We start from the raw sequence: 13,528 nt of genomic DNA on the forward strand, positions 1-13,528 counted from the left end.
AAGTAATTTAATATTAAAAGGTGAAAATTTGATAAATAAATTTTTTTTTTTGAAATAATATTTGTATAATTGAATGATTAAAAAGTCATAAATTATCACATAACATTAAAAAAATTGAGTACACTTGATTCGTATTATAACTCTAAACACAAAATAAACTATGCGTTGATAACAACTTTTGAATACATAAAATAAATTATAATAAAATACAAAAAATTACATTAATTATAATTTTTATTAAATAAAAAATAAAAAAATAATTTAAAGGTGAAGAATAATTATAATAAATTGATGAATAATCACAAAAAGAAAAGAAAATAATAATTTTAAAATAATAAAATAAAATAAAAACACTTTAATAAATATATCATCATATCATCATACTAAATTATAATTTTACAAGTTCTTCTACAAAATTTTCCCTCCAAAACTAATTTATCTATTAATTAATTATTAATTACCTCCAAAACTAATTTACCTATTAATTAATTATTAATTATAATAATATTAAATTGAAACTAACAATAAAAATCATACTAAATTATAATTTTACAAGTTCTTCTACAAAATTTTCCCTCCAAAACTAATTTATCTATTAATTAATTATTAATTACCTCCAAAACTAATTTACCTATTAATTAATTATTAATTATAATAATATTAAATTGAAACTAACAATAAAAATTCTATTAAATTAATAATATACTATTTATTAACCTACCAACTCCACTAACCCATTTCTTATATTGGCTAAAACACTGAAATAATAATTAAAACACGTTGTATTTAGCTTTATGAAAATTAATAACATAAAAATACTTCTACTAAATAAATTAAATTATTAAAATAATATTAACAGATTTTTTTTACTCATACTTCCACTAAATAAATATCAATTAAATTAACCATTGAAATTTCATTACGCTAACCCACCTTCCCAAATCCAAGTCATTATGTTTGGCTAAGAAACTTAAATAATAATTAAAACATGTTGTATTTAGCTTTATAATAATTATTAACCTAAAAAATATCATTACATTGACCTTATATTCTAAATGACTTGAATCTACAAAATGTGGATTCTTACACCAATATTTATAATAAATAATAGCTAAATTAAATAAATAGCCTCACAATTCTATTAATTATTTTAATTGATTAAATAAATAGCCTCACAATTCTATTAATTATTTTAATTGATTAAATAAATCACTCTAATTCAATTAACGAATATTAATAAAAAAAATTTAAAAATGATCATATAATAAACCCACTTCACCCCTACTATCCCCAACCCACTCACCCACACTCACGTTTCTATTAGCCCAACCCACTCACCATTTACTTCCTCTATTTTTTCATTAACCAACCTCCACAATTTTAACAATAAAATCTCACCATTGTCACATATTTTTTACAACTTTTATGGTAATATGTTAATATGTTAATCTTTTTTTTTTTTTGGATTGTTCTTCTTTCTTCTTTAATAATTTTTAAAATAGTAAAATTGAAATTCCCTCCCCTTCCCTCCAAATCTCTCCGATTTGGAGGGAAGCAAAAAGTGTGTTTTGGAGGGGTTTTTCTCCCATTCTCTCCCCTTCCCTCATAAAATTTGAACCAAACACATTTAATTAAAAATATTCTTTCTCCTCCCCTCTATCTACCCCGAACCAAATACACCCTAAGACAACAATTACCCTTACAAATTCAAATTTTCGATGTAAATCAAAAAGGGTATTGTAAAGATTTCCGGAGCATATTATAAAATGAAATTGGGACAACATTTCTAAGACAACAATTACCCTTACAAATTCAAATTTTCGATGTAAATCAAAAAGGGTATTATAGAGACTTCCAGAGCATATTATTTTATTGTATGGTAGATTAAAATTATTGTTCTTTTGATATTGTTTATACAAAAATTGGCTCAATGGTAAATTTTGTTTTTAAATTAAATTAAATAAAAAATTATATAAATAACATTTAATGTTGTCTTTATGTGATAATTTCGAAGAAACAATCTGCTTCATCATATTAATAAAAAAACTAATTATCAAATTTTATATTCTCTTAGTTTGTGTGTCAAATTAAAAGATAAAAACATCTTTAAATTATTTTTCATTTTACGAAAATCATCCGATTGTGCATATATTTGAAGTTAATTTTTAAGAAATTAAATAGTATCTATAATGCAAATAACTTATTATTTATATTGATCTTTTCATTGTGTATTTATTTCTAAAATCTCTCTATCTTCTAGAAAAAAATTGTGTCCATCTAATTTTAACTATTTTTATTTTTAAAATAAATTTTTTAAATGGTTATAAGTTTTAGAGTGTTTTAAGTAATAATAATTATAGAGTTAAATACAACAATAATAATTAAAAAATTTGTAACTATGAGTGAATGATATTAAAAAAAAATAGATAACAAATGTCATAAAGAGCCATAAAATATTTCAATTTTAGTATCATAAACTTAAATTTTAATATTATTGATTATGTGTTTGTTTCTCTTGATTTTTTTTTATTTTCATTCAATGTTTGATTTTTTATAAAATTAATATTAAATCTAATAATTGGTTGCTCTATTAATTGATCCATCATGAGTAGATTATTTTTATTTATTTTATTCACTATTTGATAAAATAAAATGTATGTGTATCAACATAATTAGACGGTCTATCAATATAATTAATGTCTGTTAGAGTAGCTATATAAAATTATTCATACTAAAATTTTAATCTTTCTGTCCGTCAAAAACTGCACAAATATTGATAGCTATATGGTAGATTTGCTATATATAAATAATAATTATAAATATGCAGTAAAAAGTATAAATGTTTTTTTATAATTTCTATAAAGTAATAAGTAATGATTTTTTTTATAGTTGAATACAAAATACATGACTGATATGGTTACAATTGCAGAAATTGAGGTTCACATCTAACTATAAAGCCATGTCCTTTTAAGTTGAAATAAAAAATGATAAAGAATACAAACCCTGAAATATGTGTTTAATTTCATCTCAAATTTATTTCATAACTCAATCTCTACCTTGCAAATCTTCAATTCGTAGATGCTTCTAAATCCTCCCAAACTATATGTGATCTCTGTTAAAGAAGTGAAAAAAAATGAAAAAATGCAATTAGATTAATATGGAAAGTAGCTTTGTATCATAAATTTATTTGGGTAATGAAAGAGTATTACTGCATATCAAAAGTATTAACATGAAAGATTTCTCCGCATAAGGAAAAAGTATCACTAAATATAAGATTAAAAGCATTAACATGAAAGATGAGAAGCATTGACAGATTTGGAATTTCATGAAATATACAAATATCAAAACTCAGAAGAACATCTTAGAAAATCAAAATCCAATATCACATACAAAATATCATTTCAATTTTATGAAATATTTCAAAGTCACAATCCATAATCAACATCTTAAAAAATCAGATAAACATATAGATCCAAGATTTAAGTAAATTCAATGATTTTGACCAAATAAAAAAATAATTTAATTTAATTCAATAAAAATATAAATAAATAAAAATAATAATAATAAGAATAATCATATTTATTTATATTTTTATTATTATTCTTCTTCTTATTATTATTATTTCTATTTATTATTATTATTATTATTTTTATTGAATTAAATTTAATTATTTATTTATTTGGTCAAAATCAATGAGTTTAATTATTTATTAAATGGTCGAGATCACTGAGTTTAATTATTTAGTAAAATTGTTATTCTCTTTCATCTATTTACAATTAAATTTTAATATGTGTGAAATAAGAAAAGTGACATTTGGCATAAAATTAGATGTAGAATATATCTTGAAGACATTATTATGTTCAATGTATGAAAAAATATATTCGTAACTTTTTAAAATGTTTTAAAGCAAATATGTTTTAAAAAATTACAAATATGTTTTTTCATACAATGAACATAATAATGTCTTCAAGATATATTATGCATCTACTTTTATATCAAATGTCACTTTTCTAATTTCACACGTATCAATATAATTGTAAACAGATGAAAGAGAATATATATAATAATTTTACTAAATAATTAAATTCAATGATTTTGACCAAATAAGTAAATAATTTAATTTAATTCAATAAAAATATAAATAAATAGAAATAATAATAAGAATAAGAATAATCATATTTATTTATATTGTTATTATTATTATTCTTATTATTATTATTATTATTTCTATTTATTATTATTATTTTTATTTAATTAAATTTAATTATTTATTTATTTGGTCAAAATCAGTGAATTTAATTATTTATTTAATAGTCAAATAAGAAAAGTGACATTTGGCATAAAATTAGATGTAGAATATATCTTGAAGACATTATTATGTTCAATGTATGAAAAATCATATTTGTAACTTTTTAAAATGTTTTAAAGCAATTCTCTAATTTATTTTTTCCGATTAAAACAAAATTCTTGATTATAAAAAAGTGACATTTGGTATAAAAGTAGATGTAGAATATATCTTAAAGACATTTTATTATGTTCAATGTATGAAAAAACATATTTGTAACTTTTTAGAATGGCTTATGTGTGTGTGTGTGTGTGTGTGTGTGTATATATATATATATATATATATATATATATATATATATATATATATATATATAGCATAATATTGGTTAAGAAAAATGCATTTCACATAACGAAATAGAGTACAAAAGAAAAAGAGAAGAAAGAAAAATGGATACTGAGAGTGGAGTCCCAATTTTAGATTTTCGTAAGAGCACTGGAATTACATTAGAAGAAAGAGGTCAAGGATGGAAAGAAATGAGTAAGAAAGTGAGAGAAGCATTTGAGAGTCATGGTATGTTTCTCTTAAGATGTGATGAAATACCGAAAGAATTACAAAATGAAATGTTTGCAGGCATTAAATCTTTGTTTGATCTACCTGAGGAGACAAAGACGATGTTCACTGGAAAAAGAGTTTATAGGGGCTATTCGTCCAAGAGCGCTGCCCTTCCTAATAGTCAAACATTTGGTATGGATGATACTTTTGATCCAAATGAGACTCGAAGCTTCACTGAGCTCATATGGCCTGAAGGAAATCCAAATTTTTGGTAATTAATTGTTTTATTTTGTTAATTGTTTAGCTTACTTTGATAATTTTGCTTTAAAATATTTTATTATTTTGTAATAAAATGCGGTATGATAAATTATGTATATGCAGTGAGGCACTACTTTCATTCAGCTCAGAAGCACGAAAACTAAGCTCATTTATCCTAAAGATGGCTGTGGAGGGCTTTGGCCTTCTAGAAAATTACATTTCAGAAGTTGAAGAGTTGTATAGAGGTAATGATACACAGATAACAAAGTATCTAATCCCTAAAGAAACAACTGATCCTGCTATTACTTTTGTGCCTCACACTGACAAATCCAGTCTTACCTTCATAAGCGAGAATGAAATCCAAGGTCTACAACTTCTATAGAAATCAAGCAATTGGGTTAACGTAAATGTTCCTCCAAATGCTTGGTGACATGTTGCAGGTAACATATAACTATTTATACATTTATTTATAAGTAATTAAATTAAGTTATTTTTGTTATGATTATAATGATTAATATATAGGCATGGAGTAATGGAAGATTTGAAGCACCAATACATAGAGTGGCGGTAAGAGGAAACAAAGACAGATATGTATTTATTCTTTTTTCACTTCCAAAGGAAGAAACATTCATTAAGGTTCCCTCAGAGTTAGTAGATGAAAATCATCCTCTCCGTTACAAGACATTCACGTATGAAGATTTCATCAATTTTATTAAAACTGTTGGTACTAAATTGGGAGCACTTGAAGATTTTGCTGGAATTTAATGTCTCATTATGAGATATAGGCAATACTCCTTTATGCTATAATAATATAGAGTATTTGGACTCACATTTTTTTTAATAAATTAGATTAATCAAATAAAATGCACTGCCTTTTTTACTTTCATATAATGCAAAAATAATTTATGTTCCTATATAAGTTACACTCTTATCCTATTTTATGTATTGCTTTCTTAATTTTATATATTGCAAAAATAATTTATGTTCACTTATGTATTGCCTCTTTGTCTCACTTTTTTTTAATTGAATAAAAAAAATTGAATGAAATAGTTTTAATAAATGATTAAATTGAATTGAATGAAATAGTTTTAATAAATGATTAAATTGAAATAAAATATGATAAAATTAAAAGTTAGTATTCGTTTAATATATAGTATAGGAAGTTTAATTCTTTGATTGACAAAAAAACAAACAAAATTGCAATATCCCTAGTTGCTAATTACTACTAATATTGATAATTAGGCATGATTATGGTAATTAGTACTTAAGGAATGTAGTTAGAATGAAGTTAGTGTGAGTCAAAGTGTGATTAGGCTTTTGAAAGATTAAGTGAAGAACTAGTAATGAGGTGGCATGGTTGCATTTTAGCATTAGTAGTAAGGGTAATATATACTTTTCCCATGGATTTATATTTAAGCCTAAACAAGACTAAGTCTCACCGTATTCTCATTTTCATACTCACCACAATTCAGAATTTGGAGGAAGATTTGGAGAAGAGGAGATATAATCAGCAGAAAGCAAGAGAAAGAGGGAGAGAGCTCATGGAAGGGGGCAAGGAAGAGAGAAGTGAAACATCTTCATTAACCTTGTCTTGCATGCAAGAGAATGGTAGTTTGGTAGGAGAATGATGAGCAAGTGTGAGAGTCATCATCATCATCTCCATCAACTCAGCTCTAATCAGCATCCATTGTCATCACCAAACTCGGAATATCCTCTTAATCAATGTGAGTTCCATTAGTTAGAAACTTGGGGTGGAATTTGGGAACCTAGCATGATTAAGGGTTTAGATTGTGATCAATACTTTGCATGTTGTTTGATTGATGAAATATGTGTTCTTTTGATGCTTTTGTATGCCATGGAATGTTAAATTATGATAGAGTTCGGATTTGGATGGTCGGGGAACCTAAGGATGAGTTAGAACACTATTGGAACTGGTTTTATGCAAGAAAAATGTGATTTTTGCTTCTTGTTCAGTAAGAAATCGATTGCAGGGGTCAAGCAATCGATTGCACTGTGAAAAATTGATATTTTGCGCTCCTGGTTCAGTGAGCAATCGATTGCACACCAGTGCAAATGGATTGCACCTGGCAGAAAATCATCCCTTTACTGTTTCGACCATAACTGGAGTTCTGTATCTCAGAATTGGACGCCGTCGAAGGCATTGGAAAGCTAAAGGAAAGGGCTACGAGATATTTAATCTTCCACAACATTATAATACTCTTAATTATTAATCAAACCTATGTGAATATCCTTGCATCTTGATTACTAAAAGATAATCCTCGGATAATTGATTCGTTAATCATTCTAAAGGCCGTAGTGCCCAAGTGATCCTTCAACTAGGTTGTAGGCATCATTTAATGAGTGGTGATGCAAATCAAAGAAAGTCACTTACACCAAAGATGTAGATGTCATAAAGATTGTGAAGCTAAGCATGTGAACCAAGAGGCGATGAGGTCTTATAACTTGGTGTAACTTGTGTACGTCGATTAACAAAATATGGATATGGTAAGGTGAACCTTAGGGTACCTAAACAAAGAGATAGGAACATATGCTATCCTGATATTCCTTTTTCCTATCAAATGATTACTTTCGAAATCCTACAGTCTAATGGTGTAGTAAGTATGGGACGAGGGGTTAGAGAACAGACATAAGGATAGTAACTGCGAGTAGGCTTGCTACATATATGTTGGCTATTTCTTATGAAGTAATTCCAAGGATGCCCCTGTGCCACATATATTGCAGGCATTCTGTAACACCCTGGATTTTCGCTTACCCCGCAAGGCTTCCGGCCTACCAAGCATGTCACCAGCTTAATCAATAATCCCCCTAGGTCCGCTTACTGGCTGCCCAGGAAATATTGTTTTTGCCTCCCGCAGGAATCGAACCACGTACCTAGGGGTTAAGTACGTATTCATAGCAATTCCTGCTACCACTTGACCATATGTTGTAACGCCCCGAATTTAATTAATTAGTTAATTAAATTATTTAAGAATTTAATCATTGGATTTAATCAAAGTTCGTGGATTAATCGGAATTGTCGGTATTATTTTGGGAAGCGTATTTGGATTATTAAGTTAAAGTCGGATTTTATTCGGTTAGTCGGAGAATTAATAAAGTTGATTTCGTTGAAGAAATAATAGTAGAAATAGTATTATTATTAATATTGGACTATTTGTATTTAATTCGAATTTTATCGACGAAGTCGGAATTATTTTATTAAGTTGGCATGGTAATTAATCGGATTAATTTGGTGAAATAAGGTTGAAGTATTATTTTATTAATGAGCTTAAAAATAACTTTGAGTTTAATTTGAGTTGTTGTGAAGTAAGGAGGGGGTATGTCACTTAGGCGAAATTAAGTTATTTAAGTGATTAAATAAAATAACCTTACTATGTTGGATTTAGAATTGGAAGAAGGAAGAGCTATCATAACACAGAGAGGAATAGGGTTTGGAGGAGAGGTGAAGAAGAGAGCCATGGCGGAAGAGAAAAGCTAGAGGAAGTCCAATTTTCGCAGCAAGTTTCTGCAGTGAGACACCTAAGCAAAACGGAAGTTTCTCCGAATCCAACCGTTGGATCGTCGCGGTTCTTGGACACAACGTTCCAGACTCGTAGAGGTAACTTCTGACCGGAGCGATTTTCGTTTTGATGATTTTAAGTCCGTCCGACAAAGCGATTTCCGAACAGGTTTTTGGTGCGTCTCTGCACGTTGTTAGAAAAGATTTTCGGAGAAAAGTTGAAAGCGGCGGCATAAGCTATGGAAACCGGGAGAGTAGAGCAATCTCATATTCAAGGTAAGGGTGGGGTTCTAGCTCTATAAACGGGGTTATGATGAATGATATGTGGGGGTTATGGTTGTATGATTGCCTCTGTTTTGTGTGTTGTGATTGTATTGTTGAATGTTGAAATTGATTGACGTCTGTGAATAAGTTTATAGAAGTTTTATCAATGGTTGTGGGAAATTAACCTAGGGTTTATAATTATTATTATTGACGAATTAGTTGTAGAAAATTGCTAGATGTTGGTGGAGTATAACTATAATATTGCTATGTTCCTGTGATGGTGGAAATTGAATTGTACTGGAATCGAAGGAAGAAAATTGAGTTATAATTTTGTTGGAAGATGCTGTCAGCGCAGGTAAGCGCCAAGGATTGGACACGGCGCGAACTGAAGGTTTTTATGGTGTTCGCGGCGCATAGAGAGGTTCGCGGCGCGTGCTATACGAGTTTTAGAAATATGTTTTGATTTCTAGCTGTTGATGTTTTATGTTGGTTGTTGCGATCAAGCCTTAGTAGGACTAACTTGAGAAGAATTTAATTATTATTAGTGAAGAAATTGGTTTAAATTAATTAGAATATTATACCGTTGGAATTGATTAATTTAATTAGTAGAAATTATAGTGATGATTCTTAGTGATGAGATATGTAGTTAATGGATTAAGTTGTATAAAGATGAAATTGGTGTGAAGAAGAAATAGCAGTAGTAATAACAATGATATATGTAGCAGGCTGAATAGTAGAATTGGAATTAGAATGATAAGAATTATTGGTAGTAGATTAATTAATAAATTGAAGAATTAGTACCAAGATGTTTAGGGGTTGTTTTGTAATGATTAAGTTGATGCAATTGATGCATGTTTAAGTTGTTGTTTTCGTTGCTGTTGTTCTGGTTCTGGTTGTTGTTGTTGATACGTTGATTAAGTTGCAGGTCTTATGACCAATGTTGTTTAAGTTATTGATGATGTGTTTGATTAAGTTGCAGGTCTTATGACCAAGGTTGATTAAGTTGTTTGCAGTTGTTGCATTGTTGTGTTGTGACATTGTAGTTGTTGTTATTGTTGCATGTATACATTTGCATATTACGTTGGCCTGGATTGGCAAAATGTTTAAGTTGGCCTTGACGGCGCCTGTTTAAGTTGGCATTGATGGCACCTGTTTAAGTTGAAATGCCTCGATAACCTGGCATATGTTTAAGTTGGGAGTTCTGCTCCAATGGTACCACATGCATTTGCACAGTTGAGTCGCATTTGAAGTTGTTGTTGGTATTACGTTGTTGTTGTTATTACGTTGGTGTTATTGTTATAAGTTGTTGTTGTTATACTTGTTGCTTATAATTGTTATTATACTTGTTGTTGATAAATAATTATTATAACATTTGTTGCTATTTGTTATTATAATTGTGTTGAAGCGGTAAAGCAGCAAGCAAAAAGTAATAGGTATTATTTATTACCGGGTGATATAGGTTATATCGTATCGTAGTCCACAGAGATTGGTGAGAAGAACTGTCGTTCGACTATCTCGCGTTCTAAGTTTCATGATTTGGGTGCGGAAAAGTAAATGCGGGAAAAGTAAATAAAAGCAGATAAACAATCTCAATAGCCTAAGAGAAATAGTTATGGAATTGCATTTCGTTCTACCCGTCGAATACTTAAATCTGAAGATCTATCGCTCGACACTCACAATACGCATCAACATCACCGGGCATCACTCGAGATGCCACATCGGTGTCCATGTCTGCAACACCGACGAAAGCTCAACCGTACTATTCACATCAGCGATTTCTCCACCGACACAAACAACACGGAGGCATTAGACTCGATACCCACTACGATTGTTGAAGGATAGAAAAACACTTAGAAAGGGGGGGTTTGAATAAGTGTAGCTTTAAAAACTTGACAGATAAAAATAAATTGCACAGTTATTTTTATCCTGGTTCGTTGTTAACTAAACTACTCCAGTCCACCCCCGCAGAGATGATTTACCTCAACTGAGGATTTAATCCACTAATCGCACGGATTACAATGGTTCTCCACTTAGTCAGCAACTAAGTCTTCCAGAGTCTTCTGATCACACACTGATCACTCCAGGAACAACTGCTTAGATACCCTCTAAGACTTTCTAGAGTATTCTGATCCACACGATCACTCTAGTTACAACCTGCTTAGATAACCTCTAAGACTTCCTAGAGTATTCTGATCCACACGATCACTCTAGTTCCTTACAACTTAATGTAGTCAATTCTAAGAGTATTACAATTGCTTCTTAAAAGCTATAATCACAAACTGTGATATTTCTCTTAACGTTTAAGCTTAATCTCACTAATATATTACAACAGCAATGTAGTGAGCTTTGATGAAGATGAAGATTCTGAGCTTTGAATAGAACAGAGTTTCAGCAAGTTAATATGAGTTGTTTTGTTCAGAATCGTTAACCTTGCTTCTCATCAGAACTTCATATTTATAGGCGTTGGAGAAGATGACCGTTGAGTGCATTTAATGCTTTGCGTGTTCCGTACAGCATCGCATTTAATGTTATACGCTTTTGTCAACTACCTCGAGCCTTGTTCACGCTGTGTCTACTGACGTTGCCTTTAATAGCTTTTAACGTTCCTTTTGTCAGTCAGCGTAGCTTGCCACTTGTACTTCCTTCTGATCTGATGTTTGTGAATACAACGTTTGAATATCATCAGAGTCAAACAGCTTGGTGCAAAGCATCTTCTGATCTTCTGACCTTGAAGTGCTTCTGAGCGTGATACCATCAGGACTTCAGTGCTTCTGATCTCATGTTCTTCTGATGCTTCCATAGACCCATGTTCTGATTCTGCTTCGACCATCTTCTGATGTCTTGCCAGACCATGTTCTGATGTTGCATGCTGAACCCTTTGAGACAAAGCTTCTGAGCGCTGAATTATGCATACTCTTTATATATTTCCTGAAAAGGAAATTGCATTGGATTAGAGTACCATATTATCTTAAGCAAAATTCATATTATTGTTATCATCAAAACTAAGATAATTGATCAGAACAAATCTTGTTCTAACAATCTCCCCCTTTTTGATGATGACAAAAACATATATAAATGATATGAATTTGCGATCAGAAAGAGCAGACGGCAAAAGACAAATTACACAGCTATAGCATAAGCATATGAATATGTCTCCCCCTGAGATTAACAATCTCCCCCTGAGATAAATAATCTCCCCCTGAAATAAATACTCGAAGAACTTTAATAAAAGACTTCCCTGATTATTTCGGTAGAGACGATCACATAAGCTTCTGTCTTCAGAGAATTCATAGCTTCTGACTTCTGCTTCCATTGGACAGCTTCAGAACTAGAATTTCTTTAGATCCCTAGAACACTCACAGCTTCTGATTCCTGCTTCCATCTAGGACAGCTTCAGAACTTGAATTTCTTTGATCTTCAGAACATTCACATCTTCTGATTTCTGCTTCCATTTAGGACAGCTTCAGAACTTGAATTTCTTTGATCTTCAGAACATTCACAGCTTCTGATTTCTGCTTCCATTTAGGACAGCTTCAGAACTTGAGTTTTCTGGATCTTTAGAACATTCACAGCTTCTGATTTCTGCTTCCCTCGGATAGCTTCAGAGCTTTGAATTTCTACCAACATCACTTCATGCTAGATTTGTATCAGAACATTGTTGAATGTACCAGAGCATCATCAGAGCATCTCTACATCCTGAAATGTTACAGAACAAAAACTAAACGACAAAAGTCAGCATGAACGAGTCAGAACATAAAATGTATATTAGAACACATGATATGTATCAGAGCCATATAGGCTAAAATAATGTATCAGAGCAAATAGAATTTTGTCAGAGCAAATAGACAAATATGGATCAAATTCTATTATCAGTGCTTCTGATTCATTCTTCTTTCTTGCTTCTGATTTCTGAAGCTTGACAGCACTTAGCTTGCTTCAGTTTCCATGAGCTTATTCTTTTTACAGAATAACACTTCTTATGGTTTTGCTTCTTGTGTTTGCTTTGAAGATTCTCTTCACTTCTTTATACCTGCAAAACACTTAAACCATATAGAACTTGCAGTTCTTGTTAGTAAATGTGTGGGAGCTTTACCCAGCAACTGATAGATTAATCAAATCATTTATCATTTATCTTCTCCCCCTTTTTGTCATAACATCAAAAAACAGAAAAGATTCAGAGACAAACAAAAAGAGACACACAGAGGAGGAAGATGATTTCATTGAAGTTCAAACATCAGGTACAGAAGTACATGAGGATAAGTAAGATCAGATGCACAAAAAAAACAGATGCAACGAAAAGAAAGAAACAACACAGACTCAATCTAAGATGGCCCTAGCCTTGACAAGATCTTGGCCAGCATCTCTTGAACCTCATTGTTGTGTCCATCTTGCCTCACCATGAAAGTTCTAAACTCAGCATTGAGTGAGCTTTGCTCATCCTGTCTCTTCTGAATTTCTTCCAGAGTCCTTGCAAGACGAGAAGATTCATCAGAAGAAGCTTCACCGCTTTCAACCACAGGAATAGCAACTTGATCTGTAGCTTCCATGGATAGATCATTTGCAGGGATTTCCTCAACAGGATCTGATTCAGCAACATGATCTTCAGCATCTGCTTCTTGCATAGAAGCATCTCCATATTCTGCAGCAGG

At 30.5% G+C, this 13,528-nt stretch overlaps 1 protein-coding gene across 1 annotated transcript; it reads left to right on the forward strand.

Annotated features, from left to right (window-relative positions):
* Positions 1 to 4,579: 4,579 nt before the first annotated feature.
* On the forward strand, positions 4,580 to 5,975 carry LOC131656517 (deoxypodophyllotoxin synthase-like). The gene is made up of 3 exons (XM_058926217.1): positions 4,580 to 5,111; positions 5,222 to 5,538; positions 5,621 to 5,975. Exons 1-2 carry the CDS (start codon positions 4,735 to 4,737, stop codon positions 5,478 to 5,480), a joined length of 636 nt encoding a protein of 211 aa, XP_058782200.1. The 5' UTR covers positions 4,580 to 4,734; the 3' UTR covers positions 5,481 to 5,538; positions 5,621 to 5,975.
* Positions 5,976 to 13,528: the final 7,553 nt, after the last annotated feature.

Source organism: Vicia villosa, linkage group LG3 (assembly GCF_029867415.1).
Source record: "Vicia villosa cultivar HV-30 ecotype Madison, WI linkage group LG3, Vvil1.0, whole genome shotgun sequence".
NCBI classification, from domain to species: domain Eukaryota; kingdom Viridiplantae; phylum Streptophyta; class Magnoliopsida; order Fabales; family Fabaceae; genus Vicia; species Vicia villosa.